Below are 21,487 nucleotides of genomic sequence, written 5' to 3' on the forward strand. Positions count from 1 at the left end.
TGTTCAGGCTGGTGGGAACGTTGATGAGGTTGCTCATTACTGTAGCTATCTATGATAAGCAGCTCTACGTTAGAGCGTCACCAGGCGACTCAGAACCCTTTCAAACACCAAGACGATTTAATAGATATAGAGCTATAGATCTAGAGTCAACGCACAGCTTCAGTTATTCCAGCTGGAAGCTAGAGATCAGGATGACCTCTGACGGTTCCCCAGTGGGCCTTCTACCAGCTGCAGAACATTTCAGAGGACTAAAGTCTCAGCATCAGAGAAACTCATCCAGCGTTTCTCTTTAGTAGCTTCAATTTCTGCAGAGAATACACTTTAAAATATTTCTGTTGTAAATCACTAAACGGTTTAAAGATCCTTCCAGATAAAAATCCAAATGTTTAGCGTTGCTTTTAATCAATAACTGGAATATTATTGATTGTAGTCAATAATATTTGTTTCTTGTATGTTGTTTTAATTTATTTTTCATCATGTAAATCACGTTAAACTTTAATTTGCTTTATGGTCCCATTTTTTTAACGATTCTTTTAATAAACTAGAATATCGTCACCATTATGTCATCCAACCATACAGATGTTTTATTCAAAATAAAACATCAAATAAACCAACATAGCTGCATTTTCTACTCCAATAAATCATGCAACTGTATTGGAAAACATTTGAAAAAGTTAAATTAGTCTATATTTTACAGAACATGGTTTCTGCCACTCAGTTTTTCTCAGAAGTGTTCGACTCTCTGCTAGTAAAATAAGTTGTTAAATTTGTCGCTTGTCACTGTTTTGAAAAAGTTTCACTAGATTTATCGCTAGTTGTTTATTTGTAAAAGCAAAATACTGTATATCTCTGAGTTTGTCACTAATCAGTTTTCTGTAAGAAAGTTGCTAAATCTGTTGCTAGTTGCTATTTTGAGAAAAAAAACCTTCAAAGAAACGAAACATTTGTTGCTAGTTGCTCTTTTGGTGGAATTGTTCCGTTTCACTTTGAGAACGTTGCGTCTTTATGCCTCTCTGATTTTTTTATTCCCGTTTGATTTTTCAGGCCACAGGTTTGAGGACAACCCCGGCGTTCGGCGCCACCTGGTGAAGAAATCCTCGCGTTGCCAGATGTCGCGGTCCAGCATGAGCTCCACGCCGCTGTCCAGTCTGAAGAAGAAGAAGCGAGCGGCGGATAAGAAGACCCACGAGGTCCGAGGCCTTTCAGGGCAGTTCTGATGCGTTTTCGCGTCTCTACGGAGTTTAAAAGTGGATATTTCTGCTCCGCAGCTGTTTGTGGAGCTGAACGAGCTCATCGTGGACAAAGACCAGGAGATGCGCTGGAAGGAGCGAGCGCGTTGGATCAAGTTTGAGGAGGACGTGGAGGAGGAAACGGACCGCTGGGGAAAACCTCATGTGGCGTCGCTGTCGTTCCGGAGCCTGCTGGAGCTTCGCCGCACCATCACACACGGTAAACCGCTACTTCCTGTTCCAGGTGATGCTAACCTGTAGCGCCTATCAGACTCTAGTTCTAAGATTCGTTCCTGTCTGTTTTCCAGGCGCTGTCCTTCTGGACCTGGAGCAGAACACTCTGCCCGGCATCGCCCACCTGGTGGTGGAAACCATGATCATCTCGGATCAGATCAGAGCGGAGGACCGGCCCAGCGTTCTGCGAGCGCTGCTTCTCAAACACAGGTCAGCCAGCCGACCGGTTCTAGGTGTTTCAGAGATTCTCTTTCAAATATTTCAGAAAATGGTGAGCACTGCTGGCATATCAGCAAACTAGCATCTCTGAACTCATGGGAGCAGCCAATCAGCGCTGAGCGGGTCTTGGATTGGCTCATCTGGTAAACAGTTATATCGCCCTCTACAGCGTAAAATGTGTCAGTGCTCACCTTTCGGTATGGTTTGTGCTTCAGGAAACGGGAAACAGTGAAAGCTAAATGCACACATTTTTTTCAAAGTTAGCAAAACATGCTAAAGCGCTAAACCAAGAGCCAACAAATTCAGAGCTGGAGACACTTCCACATCCTTCTTTCATCACCTCACTGCTGAGAACCAAATCATTTATTTTAAAATTAGCGAAAGATTTTTCCTTTTAACAGCAGGACATCTGATCCTGGTTCAAGTAAATATTTGCCAGATTCTTCCTCCTGGTAAAACGTCAAACTTTCCTCCAAAAAAGATGCGACTAACGCATCAAGAGATGATGATGCTGATTGAGATCCAATAAAATCGTCCAAAGCTTTCTCCACTGATCCAACTTATTGATCAGTGAGCCGGCGCGCGCTGCGCGATCGATCCGTTCTTACATAACAGAACACAGTTACTCAGTTACACTGGAGGAAACCAACTGTTGGCGCTAATCCACATTTTGCTAATTTTGAAAACGTTCAGTGCAGTTGGCTTCCTCTTAACCAGATAATTACTCGATAATTACCTGATAATACCTGATACCTGATCATTTGTTTCCAGATAAATTTCAAGCGATAATTTACTTTGATGTTCTGTAAACTTTCAGCTAAATAAAGTTCAACGTCTAAAATAAAACATGGACACTAGAGAACAAATATGAATACAATATCAAAGGTAATTATAGAAATGTAAATTATAATGTAAAAATTATTTTGTTGCTCGAGCGTTGTAGTCTTTGAAGTTCAGATATAATTTGAATTGAAGTTAGCACTTTAGCATTAGCAGAAGCTAAAGCTAAGCCACTATATCAATGCAGTAGTTAGCGGACGCTAAACGTTATATGAACATGGTATTTAACGAAAGCTACCATGAGTACCATGTTTATATTGCCATTTAGCATTAGCTTTCACTTTTACATTGGTCAATGTTTTTATTGTCATTTTGTAGCACTGTAAGTGCATTATAATATTTTATGAATAAAATATTATTAATAAAAACTGTGTTGATGTAGTGCTTTATCATTAGCTCCTGCTAAATACTGTGTTGGCTCTTGAACTAATGTTTCTGATTAGTGCTTTGGGGTTAGCACAGCTAGCTTCTTAGCTAGCGGTTCCCACTGCTGGTGGTTAAGAACAAGAAGTGACTTCAGGATTCCTTCCAGAGTGAGAAACGAGGACGTCGTCATCCAGAAGCCGCTTTGCTAACCTCAGTCCTGCTGCCATCTTGTTTCTAAAGATTAATGGGTTTCTCTTTACACTTGTCCAAACAGTCAGACTGGTCCATGACCTTTAACCTTTAACCTGCCAGTTGAGGCCTGTGATGCTGCAGCAGAATTAGCTGGCTGCTTTCAGCACTCGACAGATGGAGCGAAACAAACCACCAGCTGGTCTTCATGCGCTCATTTCGCCTTCCATGTGAATCCCCGGGGCGTCACAGGCGGCTGCTCGTTTGGGAAAAACAAACGCCGCTATTAGAGTCATCACCGGCCGGAGGGATCAGATTTACGACACGGTCAGGGGCGCGTTTAGGTGCTGCTGAAATCCAGCTCTTTTCTCTGAGCGCTATAATGGTCCCAAAGGGAGCCGCCTGACATCAGCGTGACTTAGCGCCCCACTTTGCGCTCTTTTGTCTCGGGGCGATGTCACGTCCAATTTCACAGGCGCTCTTACAGGGCCATGTGGACCTCATGATGGCGGTGACGTAACCCAGCGGTGATGTAATGAATCTGCTGAAAAACCCGAGCCAGTGGGAAAATTCCTGTCCAGGAGGGCTGGGATGTGATCACCATGACACGCACGGAGAGCAAGAGTGATGAAGTTACGCAGCCGAGACTGTTTGGTTCAGACTCTCCAAACTTTACGCTCTAAATAAAAACAATATTATTCATTTTCTGACTTATTTAAGTTGACAAAAACAATGACATTTATTTCACACAGTAAAAGACCAAAGTTCAATTCTCTTTGCAAATCCACACCTCTGTAAACGCCAAGAAAGGTTTTAGCCAAGTTTGTCCCCATTTACTGTAAATAAGTCAGATATTCTCTTAGACGTCATATTTTCACATGGATTTGGATGCTGTCTGAAATAAACGGCTCCAAATTAAAATGCTTCAAGAAAAGTTTTGTCTGAGATTTTGACATTTTTTGGATCAGAAAGATGATGAATGATGTCTTAATGATAATAATAATACAACTGAAGAAACTGCAATTTAACTGACTGGAGATGCATTCTGAGATTAAATACAGTAGCCTGGAAGGGTTAGCAACATACCAAAGCTAAAATCACAACAACCACAACAGAAGTCATGATGAAGCAGAAGTTAAGCTGCCTTCTGTTTTAGCATAGCTTCATTTAACTGGTTCTGATTTTGCATCAATTTATTTAGTATGCCTTCAATTTTAGCATATATTTTATTGTATTGTAAATTCAGTTTTAATATAAGTTCAATGTTAACATGAATTCAATTTTAGCATAAAATCTGTGTTAGCATAACTTTGGTTTTAGCCTGCGTTATGCTAAAACTTAAGCTTTTGTTTTTAGCATAACTTTCATTTTTTGCACATATTTATTGCCATAACTTCAGTTTTAGCATAAACTCCATTTTAGCATTAATTGCATTTTAGCACAACTTTCATTTATTAGCATGACTTCCATTGTGGCTTTGTTGGCCCTTCTGGGCCACCGTAGAAGAAGGATCCAATCATCTTGGCACCGTCTTAATGAGAAAATGAGAAGAAAATCGTCTGAAGGAATTGCTGCTCCTAGGAACCAACTCAGAAAGTCAAAAACAGGATGATTCTGACAGTGGAGTCATATTTGCTTTTCACAGACTTTTCATTCTGGTTTCTTTGATTCCTCCGCAGCCACCCGAGCGACCTGAAGCACCGTTTCCACCGCCACCAGTCGTCAGCCAGTCTCCACGGCAGCTTCAACCACAACCACGTCCAGGAGACCAGCCTGCCCCTAGTGGCCGAGGAGAACGACGACAAGGGGCCGGTGTACGACCCGAAGCAGGACGTCTTCGTCAGCCTCTTTGTAAGAATTAAAGGGCCGGTACAATGTGTTCTCTATCCACATTGAGCCATTTTACAGCACAATCCAGTAACTGTGCTAACTTCAGTTGCTATAAAAATGGCATATATATCAAATTTAATGCCTTGAAATTAGGGCTGTGTCTCTTTAAGAAGCTTCTGCTCTTTCAGAAACTCTACCTTAAGGAAGTCATTACAACATGGCTCCTATATTAACCCTTTAACAACATTTTTACCAGTGCTGCATATTCCAAAGTTAGCATGTTAGCTAACCTTGGAATAGGATCTTATTTCATCTTGTACGCTAAGGTATTTTATATTGAGTAGAGTAAGTCAATGTTTATCAACATACTAGTTATAGCATACATGCTAATAATAGCAGTTACGCTAACATTAGCATTTAAGCTAATTTTGACATAAAATCTCAATTTAACATACTGAATAGAGCAAATAAATGTTATTCAATATGCTAGTGATAGCATACATGCTCCACAAGGTGTTTGCTAATTGCTGCTGGCTAGTCTGAAGGAGCTGTGTGGGATCTGTGCCCTGCCCTGCAGCTGCACAGATCCAGTTGCAGGGCAGGGCTGATCTGTGAGGCAGAATCTTATTAGCTTGCAGCTCAGAGGAGGAGTTTCTGGTTTGCGTTGGGACTAAAGATGCACCAGTAAGCAGAAGTTTTGGTTTGGTGCTCACGTGTCGGATGTGACAGTAAAGAAGGAACCCTCTCCACTGTTCTTCCTTCCTAGAAATCCCTCCACCCTGTGCCTCCAGAGCATCATCCAGGTGCTGCCAGGTCCCTCAAGCTGCTCGCCAAGATTCCCAAAGACGCCGAAGCCGTCATTGTTCTAGTTGGTAAGCGTTTCGTTATTTTTTGAAAGTGCTGTCGGTGACGGAGATAGAGCCGCTCCTCTTGTTGTTGTTGTTTTTCAGGATCGGTGGAGTTTCTGGAGCAGCCTGCTATGGCCTTCGTCCGGCTGAGCGAGGCCGTCCTCCTGGAGTCCGTGCTGGAGGTTCCCGTTCCCGTCCGGTTTCTCTTCGTCCTGCTCGGCCCCAGCCAGTCCAACGTGGACTACCACGAGATCGGACGCTCCTTCGCCACGCTAATGTCTGAAAAGGTTCATTTTACAATGCCTGTGTACTCCGTTTAAGACATAATTCACTCCCCAAATGTTAGCATTGAAGCTAACATTAGCATTCTAGCTAATCTTGTTATAAATGGTCATTTTATACTGAATGGAGTAAACCAATGTTACTCAACATGTTAGTGACAACATGCATAAAATTCATAGCATTTTAGCTATTATCATTTTAGCTAGATTTCGCTAGCAAACCAATGCTTATGTTTGAGTACTTGATGCAGGATAGCCTCAAGCTATTTATAGTATTTTAGCTAACCTTGGAATATGATTTAATTTTAGCTTATACCCTGCAGCAGTGGTGCCCAAAGTCGGTCCTGGAGGGCCGGCATCCTGCATGTTCTAGTCTCTCCCTGGTTTAACGCACCTGGACCAAATGACGGCTCATTAGAGGCCTAAGAAGAACGGTGACCTGCTGAGACCTGCTGGTGGTTAGTACCACCAGGGAGAGAACTAAACATGCAGGATGCCGGCCCTCCAGGACCGACTTTTGGCACCACTGCCCTATGGTTTTTGTACTAAGTGGAGTAAGTCAATATTTATCAACATGGTGATGATAGCATGCATGCTAATGGTAGAAGTTGGGCTAACATTAGCATTTTAGCTAATTTTGACATAAAAGCTCAATGTAACATACTGAAGTGATTAAATGATAGTCAACATGTGAGAGATTACACACATGATGTTCATAGCATTTTAGCTAACCTTAGCATTTTGCTAATTTTAGGGTATATTCGTAAGATTTGCATTCTGAATCAAGTAAATCAATGTTAGTCAACATGCCAGTTATAGCAGTTAAGCTAACATTAGCATTTTAGCTTGTTTTGACATTAAAGCTAAACTTATGATACTGAATGGAGTAAATCAATGTTAGTCAACATGCTAGTGACAGCACACATGCTGTTCATAGCATTTTAGCTTCATGGATGCAGAGCAGCGGAGAGAGGAGGAAAGTCAAACCATCTCTTCCATCCACCGGCCAACGATCCTATCCCCTACTCCAGCATCGTTATAACCAATCGGCCACATAGACAAGCTGCAAAAGCAAAGGAGGTGGATTAGCAGTGCTTACCAAAAACTGATGGTGTCATCCAGAACATGTTACTGTTAATATTGTCTCATTGCTGTCCGGTCCGGTTCTGTTTGGTTGCAGAACTTCCATGAGGTGGCGTACTTCGCAGACGACAGGCAGGACCTCCTGAATGGCATCAACGAGTTCCTGGACTGCAGCATCGTCATCCCGCCGTCGGACGTGGAGGGCAAAGACCTGCTGAAGACGGTGGCCGACTTCCAGAAGCAGCTGCTGCGCAAAAGGAGGGACCGAGAAGGCAAGAAGCTCCCGTCTGCTTACGGAGCGGAGCAGGACAGCAAAGGTACCGGGCCAGAACCCGCAGCAGGCACTTTCAATTCCTCACCTAGTTACTGTTTTATTTCCCCATTTATTTATTTATTTTAAAATTTTCCCCATGTTTTTTTATTTATTCTAAAATGTATTTTCTCACTTATTTACTGCTTTATTTCCTCATTTGTTTATTTACTTTATTTTTCATTTTTTACATTCTTATTTATTTCCCCCGTTTGCTCATTGATTTTTTCTCATTTATGAATTTTTTATTAATTTATTGTTTTACATCTTTATCTCGTTATTTCCTCATTTATGTATCAAATGTTTTATTTCCTTATCAACTACCTAAAAGGCCCCCGCGCCACACCTTGAACTCCCTGACCTGTACCTTCCTCCCTGTAGCCGAGGCGAGTCCGGAGGAAGAGGAGGAGGCGGAACAGGAAGTGGACCCTCTGAAGCGCTCAGGCGTCCCGTTCGGGGGCCTGATCCACGACATGCGCCGCCGCTACCCGCAGTACGTCAGCGACCTGCGGGACGCCCTGGACACGCAGTGTGTCGCCGCCGTCATCTTCATCTACTTTGCTGCGCTGTCGCCCACCATCACGTTCGGAGGCCTGCTGGGTAATCCGCGTTGCCGTAGCAACCACACTGTGCTGCGCGCCGCTACTGACGCTTCTCTGCTCTGATTCTCGTTCCAGGGGAGAAAACCGAAGGCCTGATGGGCGTAACCGAGCTCATCATTTCCACGGCAACGCTGGGGGTTATCTTCTCCCTGCTGGCCGGTCAGCCGCTCCTCATCATCGGTTTCTCCGGACCGCTGCTGGTGTTCGAAGAGGCTTTCTACAAGGTGATCAGCCAGCGAACCGGGTTGGGATTGGTTAGCGCCCGTTAGCATCAGTTAGCATCGGTTAGCAGTGGTTAGCATCAATTAGTGTCGGTTAGCATCAGTTACTGTAGTTTATTATGGGTTAGCATCTGTTAGCTTTGGTTAGCTTGCTAACTCCTTGTCTGTCTCAGTTCTGTCAGGCGCATGACTTTGAATACCTGACTGGCCGCGTCTGGATCGGCTTCTGGCTCATCTTCATCGTCCTGGTGATTGTGGCGGCAGAGGGAAGTTTCCTGGTCCGCTACATCTCACCGTTCACACAGGAAATCTTCGCCTTCCTCATTTCCCTCATCTTCATCTACGAAACCTTCTCCAAACTCATCAAGGTGACAGATTTTTACTTTTAACACTTACTTGGAATGAGACAATTAATCTGCCTTCTCCCCGTGCTAACTAGAAATAACCTTGAAATCTAGACTAGCATTCAAGATTAGTTCAAATAACCTTGAATGCTAGCAACCAAGGAAGCTAGCATTGGTAGCATAGTGACCAATGACAGCAGATAAATGGTTTTCCAGTAACTAAGTTGTTTCTCCACCATTAGCACATCTAGCAGCGAGTACATGAGGATGATTGACAGCGTTAAGCCCCTCCTCCTGTCTCTGATTTGTTGTTTTTGTTGCATTTCTTCAGCTCAGGGAGGAGATTGATCTTTTCACAGATTATCTGTCTCATACTCTAGCAGTTTGGTGGCAGTTTTAACAAATGTGTAAAAAACATTTTTTAAATAAAATTTTACAAACATTTAACACTGGAGAACACATTAAGAAACCAAAATAAATAAACAAAACAATTGAAACAACAATAATATGGATGATGAAGTCTCTGTAGCCAAAGTTGCATTTATGGGACAGGGAAAACAGGCAAAAGGGGCAGGCTGGGCTTTTATGAAAAAAAAGAAAGAAATGTGCAAACTAACTACTTTGCTGGGTGTTGGATGTTTTTAGTATTTTTCAAGACCAGATTGCCCTGAAACCAAACTTCCTTTTCAACAAAGCTGAACAGTTAAACGATGAATATCTTCTCCTTATTAAGCTAACGCTAACCCCTCTCAGTGTGGCTAACAGTGGTAGCATCTTCTGGCCTCCAGGTGTTTAAGGAGCATCCGCTGATGACGGTTTACCCGTCGGACTCCACCGTGGATGTGGATGGTCCGGTCCTCAACCAGCCCAACACGGCACTCCTGTCCCTGGTGCTCATGATAGGAACATTCTTCGTTGCTTTTTTCCTCAGGAAGTTCAGAAACAGTCGCTTTCTGGGCGGCAAGGTAAATACTCACCTCTGACTGTTAGGAGTTTATGCTAACAGGTTACATCACATTATGCGTTTTTACGGCATCCTTTTAATGTACATACACATCTTATAAATAATGGGAAAGTGAAGATTCTTGAGACTCCAATGATGCATACCGATCAAAAATAAACACAGCAAACGCTTTTATCAAACCACTGAGAAATATGAAATAATGTCCAACGTTTGAACCCTCAATATTGAGTTGGTGTAGCGCTTTAGCATTAGCTTCCTCTACATATCATATTGGTGTAGCATTTAGCATTAGCTTCCTCTACATATCATGTTGGTGTAGCATTTAGCATTAGCGTACTCTACATATCATGTTGGTGTAGCGCTTTAGCATTAGCTTCCTCTACATATCATGTTGGTGTAGCATTTAGCATTAGCTTCCTCTACATACCATGTTGGTGTAGCATTTAGCATTAGCTTCCTCTACATACCATGTTGGTGTAGCATTTAGCATGTGTGAAACTAATGTTTATGATTAGCGCTCTAAGGTTAGCACAGCCTTAGAGCGGTGCTCGCTACTGGTTGGACCGTAACATAGCGTACAGTAGCATAAAATAGCGTATCGTAGCGTAAAATGGCGTATATTAGAATAAAGTAGCGTACCAACAGTGGAAATGAGGGATTCTCTGCCTCACTCAGTTGAGATTAGGGTCTTATTAACCGTTTTATCTGCCAAATTAACTCCTGGGTAATTTGCTGTTTTTTGACGTTTTCTCACTTTTCTTTCTCAGGCTAGAAGAATTATCGGTGACTTCGGGATTCCCATCTCCATCCTGCTGTCCGTACTGGTGGATATCTCCATTCCTGACACCTACACTCAGGTGAGCTCAGGCTGTGGCGTCCGTCGCCGTCGACATTATGGAGGTCTCATCTCGTTACGTTTGTCCTTCAGAAACTCAATGTGCCGTCTGGGTTTTCCGTCACGTCTCCCGACAAGAGAGGCTGGCTCATCAGTCCGTTCGGAGACAAGCAGCCGTTCCCAACATGGATGATGGGAGCGTCCGTCGTTCCCGCTCTCCTCGTCTTCATCCTCATCTTCATGGAAACGCAGATCACCTCGTGCGTCTCCCTAGCGACACATCAGGATGTTTACATGTCGTTTACGGCGCGTTTCAGGGCCAATAGAGATAGACAACTCAGAAATGTTGATATTAATCTCATTTATTTTCAAGTTTTTTCCAGAAACTTTCTGAGATTGGAAAGTCAAAAATTTGTGCGGAAAAACATGAAATGTTGAAGTTTGTCTGAGAAATTCTTCAGAATAAAAAAAGAAATTTCCGATCTCCAAAAGTTTAAAATTTGTGCAAAAAATATGAAAATTCCTGAGATTGAAAAGTCAAAAAATTGATTTGGTGGAAAAAAGTAATAAATTTGGGATTGACAAATTATTTTAAAAAATAATTTTTTTTTAAATAATTTTTTTTTTTATTTCTAGACATTTTCAGACATTAAAATATCAGAGATTTTATTTTTAAAATGTCTGATTTTGAAAAGTTGAAAGTTTGAAAAGAAAATTTGAGATTGATCTGAAATTTGCAACAAAAAAACTTAGAAATTTCTGAGATTTAAAAATTTTTAAAATTTTCTTGAAAAAAACGTTAAACATTTTTGACTTTTGGAAATTTTCTGAAATTTCAACGTTTTTCTAGCAATTTGTAGACCTTTAAAATTCCAAAAGTGATTTTTTTATTTTGGTTTTTACTTTGTAATTTTCTCGAAAATGTCTGTCGTTAACTTCAGAATGTTTTTTCAAACAACTTCTCAACCAGTGGCTCAGAAAGTTTCAAGTTTGTTTCTAGAACATTTTAAAAGATTAATCAGAAAGTTTCTGAGTCTTTAAAGCAAATCTTTGGTTTTGAAGCTCAAAAATTTCCAGGTTTGTTTTTCTAAAAAATTTCTGAAATTGATTTCATGATTTTTGAATTTGATTTGAGTGAATCTTTTACTTTTGAAACTCAGAATTTTCCAGGTTTATTTTCCAGAATATTCCTGAGTTTAATCTCCTTCCTGAGTCTTTTGTCTGATATTTGTTCGTATTTTTCGGCCCTGATTTGCCGTCGTTGCCAGTTCTGCTCATTTTTCTCTGCTTTTCTGGACTCAGGCTGATAGTCAGTAAGAAGGAGCGCCGCCTGATGAAAGGCTCCGGCTTCCACCTGGACCTGCTGCTCATCGTCGTGCTCGGCGCCGTCTGCCCGCTCTTCGGCCTGCCGTGGCTCACCGCCGCCACGGTGCGCTCCGTGACGCATGTCAACGCGCTGACGGTGATGAGCAAAGCCACGGCGCCTGGGGAGAAGCCCGTGATCCAGGAGGTGAAGGAGCAGCGGCTGACCGGCCTGCTGGTGGCGGTGCTGGTCGGTGAGCAGAAACCCAGCCCACAGCTCTTCCTTCCACTCAATTTTCCAATAATAATATAAGGGGATCGATGTCTTCTCACAGCGCTCTGCCGCTGATTTAATGTTACTGCGGTAAAAAATATGATTTTCAGAGAAAGAGAGTTTTTGTTGACTGGAGGTCAAATTTATCTAAATTTAAAGAAACACCAGTTCTGAAAAATTTATCTATATTTTTCACTTAACATGTTACTTTTTACTAGCACATTTTTTCTTCCACTTAACTTTCCAGGTTTTCAGTTTTTGGCAGCTGTAAGACAAAATTATCAACATTAAAATAAATAAAAACCAGCTGGTAAAATTGCACTAATATTTTCCTAAAACATGTAATTTTCCTTGCAGTTTTTCCTTCCACTTATTTTTCTAAATTTTGGATTTCCCCTTCACTGTAAACTAAAAATATTAAAATTCAAACAAAGATTAGTCAGTTTTATTTGTAAAATTGGACACATCTTTCAATTAATGTGTTTTCTTAGCAGTTTCTCCTTCCAGTTAATTTTCCAGGACTTTGGTTTTCGTCAGCTATAAGACAGATAGGGGCAAATTAAAATTAACACCACTTCTTTTTTTGTAAAACTGTTTTTAAGAAGGTTTTGTTGGTAAAATTGCATTAATATTTTTCAAATAGTTTTTCCTTCCACTTAACTTTCGGGGTTTCTACCTTTTGTGAGCTGTAACCCAGAATGATCAGACTGAGCATAATGAACCTTCTGGCTGGGTTCGGCCCAGCGGTGTGATCATGTGACTCTCCTGTGTCGCTCCAGGCATGTCCATCGTGATGACCGACGTCCTGCGCCACATCCCGCTCGCCGTCCTCTTCGGCATCTTCCTCTACATGGGCGTCACCTCGCTGACCGGCATCCAGCTCTACGAACGCATCACGCTCATGGTGACTCCCGCCAAGCACCACCCGGACCACATCTACGTCACCAAGGTAACCCGGATCCGTGGCATCTGTGCTTCAGCTCCAGGTTTGCCACGGATTCGCTCCCTGGCCGCATGACGTCTGTGATTCTGGTGCAATAGTTGTTTTAAATCGGATCTTCGTTAACCGTCCTCCAGAATTTCTAAATGTCTTTCAGAAACTTTGGCTCCATTTTTAATTATTGTCAGCAGTGGCTTTCAACTGCTAGCTAAAGAGTTAGCTGCGCTAACCCAAAGGCACTAACCATAAACATTAGCTCTGCTAATGCTAAAGCGCAACACAAATATAGTAAATAGCACAATATATAACTGTTGTACTCAGCAGAAGCTAGCAGTAATGTGCTACACCAATAAAGTATTTAGCAGAAGTTAGCGCTAATGTGCTATAGCAGTATGATATTTGGCAGAAGCTAATGCTAAACCAACATGGTATTTAGAAGAGGCTAATGCTAAAGCTCTAACTTTAATGAAAGGAAGCTAAATGCACTCAACATTTTCAAAGTTTAACCATTTATATACAACGTTGTGATTAAAATGTGCAAATAAACACACATATCAATTTCTTTCTGAAATAAGAAAATAAACATTTTACTGCTTAGAATTCACAGACAGCATTCCTTTGGTGAACTCTTATTTAATTTCCCTTTGGGGTTCATAAAGTATTTTTGATTTTTAACTTAATTGAACTGAAAGGATGAATCTGCAGCTAAAAAATCCTTCTAATGTGTGGAAAGTTCAGAACTTTCTGCTTAACATCAATACAGGTTATTTATTGGATAAACAGGAGATTTTCTTTTTCATGTAGTGGCAGGTGAAGATAAAACTGCCAGTAGAGAAGTGGAACATATTTACAGACAAATCAGTTTGTTTTTTTTAAATCTCATCTAAATACAAAATGTTTATATTTTTTAACATTTCTGTTGGGTTTTTTTGTGTCGTTTTTGAGTCTGTTTTCATGAACATGTTTTTCTAAGAAGCCTCAGACTGACATCAGTTCACCCAGTGTCCACTAGATGGAGCCAGAAACACATATTTTTGTTTCCCTGATGGAGGAGAGACTTTGTGGCTGTTCTGTGCTTCAGGTGAGGACGTGGCGTATGAACATGTTCACCGTCATCCAGCTGGCCTGCATCGTGGCGCTGTGGGTGGTGAAGTCCACCGTGGCGTCGCTGGCCTTCCCCTTCATCCTCATCATGACCGTGCCGCTGCGCCGCCTCATCCTCTCCAGGATCTTCGAGGAGCGCGAGCTGCAGGCGGTACGTCTGGCCGCCGCCGGGGTTCAGCGACACGGCGGCCAGCGCCGGCCATGTTGTTGCTCAGATTAAAGCTAATTTCACCCTGGATTTTTTTTTTTTCACTGGAAAATTTATAAAGAAATTACAAAGATTAACTTTAACATGATAATTAGATATAAATATTTATTTTTCTTCAAGTTTTTAACCGTAAAGACACCAAATTTATTCTGGAACCACAGTAACTTTAGAAGTATAATAAATAAAAATAAAACCTCTTAATAATGTTCACTAAAACTGTTGAGCAGATTTTTAATTAGTTTCATCGTCCAATTTGTTTTAGTTTTAATCTAATCTTTAATATGAAATTTACCCTGTAAATTAAAATGTAATTACTTTTCATTATTACATTTTAACACAGAATTAATTGTCTTCAATCAGTTATGGCAAAGTTAAAGTGTGAATACTCAATATGTTTAAAATGTTTTCAAATAACTTTATTTTTCTTACATGAAGCAAATAAAATATAACTTCTTAATAATAAAGAATTTCACAAGTTTATCAGTTAAAGTCTTATTACCAGGATTAAGCCATAATAATAGAATATTAAACTTGTAAAAATATTAGATTAAGGTATTGACACAATCTGTGTTTCTGGACTGAAAATTGGTCTTAGTTACCAAGGTTACTTCGACCAATGAAAAGGCTCCAAAGGATCACAGCAGCCAGCCAATCAGTGACGAGCTCTTATTCACCATCAACAAAGTTTTTCTTTGGACAATGTCGGAACAGGATTTTCTGCTTAAAAACCATTTTCAGTTTTAATCTGGTTTTTAAATTAAACTGATAACTGAGCCTCATCCAGGTGTTTTATAGTTTTATCGTTTTTGTGTAAAATCACCATTTTGTTGCTCATTTTAAGACAATTTCTCCTTTGCAGCTGGACTGCGACGAAGACTCCCCCAACTTTGACGAAGACGGCCGAGACGAATACAACGAGATCCACATGCTCGTCTGAAGATCAGAACCCGGTTCCTCCTGCGGCGCCGCCGGATCGAAGCACACAGACACAGAACCGAGTCACACACTGGATGAAAACGCACCTTCGCTCCGTTTCCATCCAGAAACCAGACGCTTCAACATCTTATGGATCCTTTTGTCCCTTTAACTTCTCTGCAGGTCTGGGGAAAAGTGCAATGGGGAAACAAACATGATTTATTTTCTTTTTGTAAGGAGAAATCAGAACTGCCTGTAGTTGAGCTGCCTCTTCCTCTGTACTGCCGTTATCGCTTTCACTTTTAGAAACTAACTTTCTGACAGCTGAACTTCCTGGCCGTCTTTAAATGTCGTTTTCTGGTGGAAACTCAGAGGAAATCTGTTAGTAGTTTGACCCCTGAACTTATAAATATATAATTCACACCCACCTAACCTTAATTTTTCTACTCTGTTTATTTTCTGATGATTTTGTGTAAAATTCAGTCAAAATCTGAATTTTGTAGAAGGACAGAAAATGGGACAAAAATGGCTGATTTTTAAATTCAATCAGTGTTGTTGCATAACCGTTATGTAAAGGTTTTGGTGGGAATTTAGTGGATTACGTCACAATATTTCTGCTTTACAGTGACATTTATATACTGATCTTTTAATCTACTTTAAAAAAATCTGGTTCAGAAAGACGATGGTGCATTAATGCCATTGTAGACGGAAAAAAAAAGCAAATTTCTGTCAAAAAACGCAGAAATTTGGAAATCGATCTTGGATTGGAAAGTTTTCATTTTTTTCTAGAAAATTTCTGAGATTGATTTCAAACTGAGTTTTTTTTTTTCAAGCAAATTTTTGACTTTTGTAACTTTTTCAGATTAATCTTAGAAATATTCTGAAAAAATTTTGGAAATTTCAGAGTTTCAAACATCTAAATTTCTCGACATTTTAAATTTTCTGAGATTTATTAAAAAATTTTTGCAAGAAAATGTTTGACTTTTCAAACTCAGAATTTTTTAAAAATTAATCTCAGAAATCTTCTAGAAAAATCTATAAACTTTCTGAGTTTAAAAAGTTGAAAATTGTCAAATTGAAACTCAGAATTGTATTTTTTTGTAGAACATTTCTGAGATTAATCTCAAAATTTCTGGATTTTTTGGTGAACATTTATTCCTTGTTTTTGTCTACAATACGCCGTCATGCAAAAAACTCATTGTTGCACAACTTGAGAAACAGTTTGCAGTTCTGGTGTTATTTATTAATCGCTAACAGGATCATCTTGACGTAACGTTACGCTCTTAATGAAAAGAAATCACGTCAGCAGAAAACCGTAGTTGAGCATCAAGAGCTTCTCCATGACGTTAGCCTGAGCGGCTAACTGCCAGCTGCTTAGCTACAATCTTCTACACAATTTCAACAAGAGAATGTCAATATGTTAGCTAATTTGCTAATGTTTTCTTTGCTAGCATAAATTAATCAGTTAGCTCTGAGTTGCACTAAAGTTAGCTGGTGTTGCTGCTTTTAGCGGGTTGGAAACAGGAAGTAGTGCCTCAGATCAGGAAGTTATTTCATTAGTTCTTCATAGTGTGATCCTCTCATCTGAAACCCAGCAGCTTTTTGGATAGCTAGTAATGCTAGTGTTAGCTAATGTGCTAACAGTAGCATTGCTAATAAGGTTCAGCTGAACACAACAATCCCTGCTAACTTATTATCCCAGTTTTGTGATAATTACTGTTTGTTTCTTTCTCTGTGGAAAAACTACAAATTACTGAATATTTAAAGTTATTTTATTACTTTCTGAACTCTTTAACATCCCAGATTTCGCTCAAATCAAACATATTGTCTCATAAAGACGTTCTGTGTAAAAACTGAACAAACTGCCCCACTTCACTTTGAGCCTGCAGGCTTTCTGTCTCAGAGGAAACCGACCTTTGCTCTGTAAATACTCCCAGCACCCAGTTTGTGTACATAAAGCGAGCGACGACCAAACTCATGTACCGACTCAGAGGGGAGGCTGGATTAAAGAGGCAGCGTTTCGCCGTTTCCTGTGAAGTGAGGCAGACTGTAAATGCATGGAGGTTTATTTCCCTGACTGATCTTTGCAGTGGAGCTCACACCTGCTGCAGTGTGTGTTCAAACCTGCAGCTAATGAGCCGCTTTGCACCAGCGCTCAGCAGGAGGTTCCCTGGAAACGAGCCGCTTCGTATCGGACCGCACCGGGTTCCTCTCCTTCTGCTCATCATACAGCTGAGTGTCACTTGTGGGTTTTTTCTCACACGTTTTGGCAGTTAAATCACATCCAAAGCCTCCTGCCCATCGTTTAAAAACATCCAAACTGCTTTTATTTGTAATTATTAGTTTAATGTTTAAATCTGAACTTTTCTCAAATAAATTAAAACTAGCAGCTCTGACTATTTAACCTTTCTAAGTGTCAAATAAATAAAAACTGTTGGCTCTAAATCTCCGTTTGAAATTAAAGTTTGTGTAAATTATATTTGTTATATAAATTAATTCTAAAAGTAGAACATTTTATAGGAAATTCTCAGATATTTAGTGTTTTTCTGTTTTAAAGATATTTTTCATAAAAAACTAATGTGCAAAACTTTTTATTAAATTAGAAAATTATTATGTTTATTTATTTTAGTAGTTAGTAAAATACATTATATTGAATATAAATATTACAACCCACAAGTTACAGCCGTGGAGTTTTAGGGCCAAAGTAAGAGAGTTTTTCAAAATATTATGAGAATAAAGACAAAAATTGTTTTAGTGAGAAAAGGCGTTGATAGTTATTAAAAAATAGTTTTCTTCTAAATAAAAGAAACAACAAATAGAGGTGTTAAAAGATGAAACATTTTATTTGTAAAACTAAAAACTTCACAAGATATTCATCAAACTTCATTTTAAGTTTTAAAAAATTATTTTTCTTTATCAAATTTTTATAAAACTCCTGCTTCATTTTCCTAATATTTGACCTTCTGGTAATATTCCCACTTTATTCTCATTATTTTGACGTTATCATCATGACTTCATCCTTCATTATGAATTTATTTCTGTCTTTTAACGACTTTATTCTGACAATATTTTGACTTTATGTGATAATTTATTATTAAAATAAATAATGATCTTATTTTTTATTAAAAAATAAACTATATATTTGGCATAATAAAAAAATGTGATTAGTTATAGCAATTATTTAATATACTTATCCTCACTTACTTTAATTATAAGTTCATTATTGCTATAATAATTATTACAGTTATTAAAATTAGATATTAATTATGTACCATATACTTTTAAATAATTGTTTATAATGTTAAAATAAATTATTATGATTTATTATATTACATTTTTAACTAATTTACAATAAGTTATTAAAATAATTTATTAAAATTATTTGTATTATAAATAAGAATTATTTACTCTAATAAATTATGATGTATTATTTTTATAAATATAATAATTTATTAGTTTTTTATATATAGTTTTGCAATGTTTTCACTACATTTTATTAATATTATGATTTTATTTTTGGCCCTAACATTCAGTCATAATCATCATGTATTTTCAGATTACAAATGTATCCAGGTTACCATGGAAACCCTGATTACTCGTTTGTGTGTTACGATCAGCTGGAGGAGCTGATCCATGTTAAAATACCAGTGATGAAAAGACAAACAGTGATTTAAATTTTCTGCCGGTGATGATGTGACTTCTCCACATTTCGTCGCCATGGCAACGATGCGGACCACCCACGGTGATCTGACTCTGGTCGAATCGACCTTCATCACTCTGAGTGAAGACCTGAAGCGTAAACACAACCTGGACGTGTGAGGAGAGACACAAACTGCAACAGAGATGAACTAATGCATTCATTCATTCATTCATTCATTCAGTCACCATGACTGTAAAGATGGTTCACAATTGTTCTACATTATATTTTGTCTGAAATAAAAATGAATGGTGTGACACTGAAGCATTTAGTTTCTGTCCTAATCTACGTCCCTGAGGGACACCAAGAGGTTTTATAGTTTTTTAATTTTCCTTACAGCCAATGTTCAAACAATGAAACTAAATATGGAAAAAAATGCTGACATCAATGTGAGCCGATAAATTGGCTCAGAGGTTATCGCCATAAACGATAATGTTGTTTTTAAAGTGTAATAATGCAAGAACACATTCTCAATTTTAAATTCTAATGAACATTTAAGACTGAAACTGGCAGACATTTTAAATATCCAAACAAAACATCAGAAACAACAAATAATTTTTTAGGTCTCTGTAAACAACAACAAAAAAGGGCTAGTTTAAATTAAAGAATCAGACTGAAGACTTTTATCATTCAGTTTTTGGTAGAAAGAGAAACAAGATAAATTTAATGAATATTAACCTTATTGTAATTTATGAATTGATTTGTTGCTGAGGCAAGTCATGAGTCAATAAAGACATGACGCTGAATTGTGTCAAATCTTTTTATTCATTTTACAAATCAATCATGATCAACAAAATGTCCCTTTTTGACAAAATAATTCAAATTAAATCACATATATGTAACTTAAAATAAATGATTGCATCAATATTTGATTAGATTTGTTTTATTTTCTCATTTTCATGCTGGAAAATAAATGTTCTCCGCCGCGGTAGTTTTCTTGCAGCTGGAAATAATATTTTGCTAATTAGCTAGCTGTGCTCCGGTCGGATGATTATTGGTGTTACGCAACGCTCTCACTTCCGCTAAAGAGACTTAGACGAATGCTAAGTGCTAGTAGCAGCCACGGAGGGAGACGGAAAGAAGCGCCGCCTATAAGGAGACAAAAACATTCCTCTTAAGTTTCCCGTTTAAACCGGGAAGCGGTCATATTTGACTCCTCTTTGCTCCCTTATTACTGTTTTCCCGTAAATTTCCATATTATCAGCGGGAAACACCAACTACATGCGGTAACTGCCGCCACCTCCGCTCCCGCCCTCTCGCCCTCTCGGGCGGTTGGACCGGTGGGACGTCTCGCACCGGCGGCGGAATATTTCCATATTTCCACAACTTGACAGGTGTGGGCAAAAAGGGTCCAAAATGTGAGATTATTTTAAACTAAACGGAAAATATCACAGTTGAATGGCTGAACTGCAGAACGGAAGTGACGTTATGTCTTCAAACTCCTCATCGCAAAGTATCAACTACATGCATCGATCTACTTCCTGACTGCTAACCGGTAAGGTTTTTGTTCCAGTCATAACTTTATCTGTGATTGTTAATACATAATCTGTTGCATCATATAAATACAATGAATCGCATTTTGGCCGACATTGCATTTACTTGCCGACATGGAAAAAAGATTAGAAATATCTACGTCATAAATAATATTTTTCATGTTTCAAACGTGAGACGAAATGAAGGATAATATAAAAGGCAGGGTTTACTAATGCTCTAATTTAAGTTTACTTTTGAATTTAAAAAAAAAAGTTAATGGGAAATGTTTAATTTCTCATCTGATTTTACACTTGAAAAATGTTTCACTAAAAGTGATGTTTGAACTTCATCCTAAGCGTTTTCGCTTTTATATGTTTCTTTTACCAGCTTAAAAAGGTAATGCGAATTGGGAGAAATTTTTTTTTACTTGATTGCTCGATTAATCATCAGAATAATTGATCATTTCTTGATTATTAAAATGATTGCATACAGCAGCAGACCTAGATTACAGTTTTGTTGTTGCAGATAGGTCTGTCGCAATAAGCGATAAATCATTTAGTCGCATTATAAACTAAAACAATATTAATAATTTCCGTTTGCATGATTTATTGTTTTTCTCTTTCTAGAAAAAAACTGGATGATAAAAGCCTGAAATCTGTGCTTTGATGTCACTTTTGCTTAGAGTTCCTAATTAATTTTTATTTGTTGTTTCTGTTTATTTAAAATATCTTCCAGTTCCATTGTTAAATGTCCATTATAATTTAAAGTTTATTGATCTTTGAGATGGCCATTACCATCATATTAGTTGAAAATGGTCTCAAAACAACTATATTATCGTTTATTGCAATAATTTCTGATTTATAGTCCAGCTGTTATGTTTTCAGGCCTAGTTGCACCTGTCGGCCATTGTACAACAACAGAAGTTGCTTCAACATTTGGCTGTAAAACTTTCAGTATCTTTGCTGTTTTTCTGTGTAAATTAGTTTTTGTTGGTAAACAGTTTTTGGGTTTTTCTACAAGTGTACTGGTTTGGAAAGGTTTAGGTAGTTTAAATGTTTAATGAAACTTTGTATTGATGTGGCCGCAGCGCCATCAGGATCCAAACAACAACAAAAGGTGAAGAAGCTCGGATTGACGCGTGGAAAAGCTGTCCAGTCTTTCCACTCTGGTGTTCTTTCC

The 21,487-nt window shown here is 38.8% G+C and overlaps 1 protein-coding gene and 1 long non-coding RNA gene across 3 annotated transcripts in view; both read left to right on the top strand.

The window, feature by feature from the left end:
- Positions 1-15,565, top strand: part of slc4a3 (solute carrier family 4 member 3) — a 31,869-nt gene extending 16,304 nt beyond the window's left edge. For both annotated transcript variants that reach the window (XM_023337120.1, XM_023337121.1), the window contains 17 exons: positions 1,045-1,190; positions 1,269-1,449; positions 1,538-1,673; positions 4,757-4,928; positions 5,674-5,779; positions 5,858-6,042; positions 7,217-7,436; positions 7,811-8,029; positions 8,107-8,255; positions 8,426-8,620; positions 9,385-9,561; positions 10,328-10,417; positions 10,489-10,655; positions 11,698-11,951; positions 12,751-12,920; positions 13,993-14,166; positions 15,083-15,565. In XM_023337120.1, coding sequence (XP_023192888.1) covers positions 1,045-1,190; positions 1,269-1,449; positions 1,538-1,673; positions 4,757-4,928; positions 5,674-5,779; positions 5,858-6,042; positions 7,217-7,436; positions 7,811-8,029; positions 8,107-8,255; positions 8,426-8,620; positions 9,385-9,561; positions 10,328-10,417; positions 10,489-10,655; positions 11,698-11,951; positions 12,751-12,920; positions 13,993-14,166; positions 15,083-15,160 — 2,819 coding nt within the window. In that variant the 3' untranslated portion in view covers positions 15,161-15,565. The remainder of the gene's footprint in view (positions 1-1,044; positions 1,191-1,268; positions 1,450-1,537; positions 1,674-4,756; positions 4,929-5,673; positions 5,780-5,857; positions 6,043-7,216; positions 7,437-7,810; positions 8,030-8,106; positions 8,256-8,425; positions 8,621-9,384; positions 9,562-10,327; positions 10,418-10,488; positions 10,656-11,697; positions 11,952-12,750; positions 12,921-13,992; positions 14,167-15,082) is intronic.
- Positions 15,566-16,213: 648 nt separating this feature from the next.
- LOC111609323 lies at positions 16,214-19,099 on the top strand. Its single transcript, XR_002753066.1, has 2 exons — positions 16,214-17,383; positions 18,695-19,099. It is a non-coding gene; the product is annotated as an uncharacterized LOC111609323 (long non-coding RNA).
- Positions 19,100-21,487: the final 2,388 nt, after the last annotated feature.

Source organism: Xiphophorus maculatus, chromosome 7 (genome assembly GCF_002775205.1).
Source record: "Xiphophorus maculatus strain JP 163 A chromosome 7, X_maculatus-5.0-male, whole genome shotgun sequence".
Taxonomy (NCBI): domain Eukaryota; kingdom Metazoa; phylum Chordata; class Actinopteri; order Cyprinodontiformes; family Poeciliidae; genus Xiphophorus; species Xiphophorus maculatus.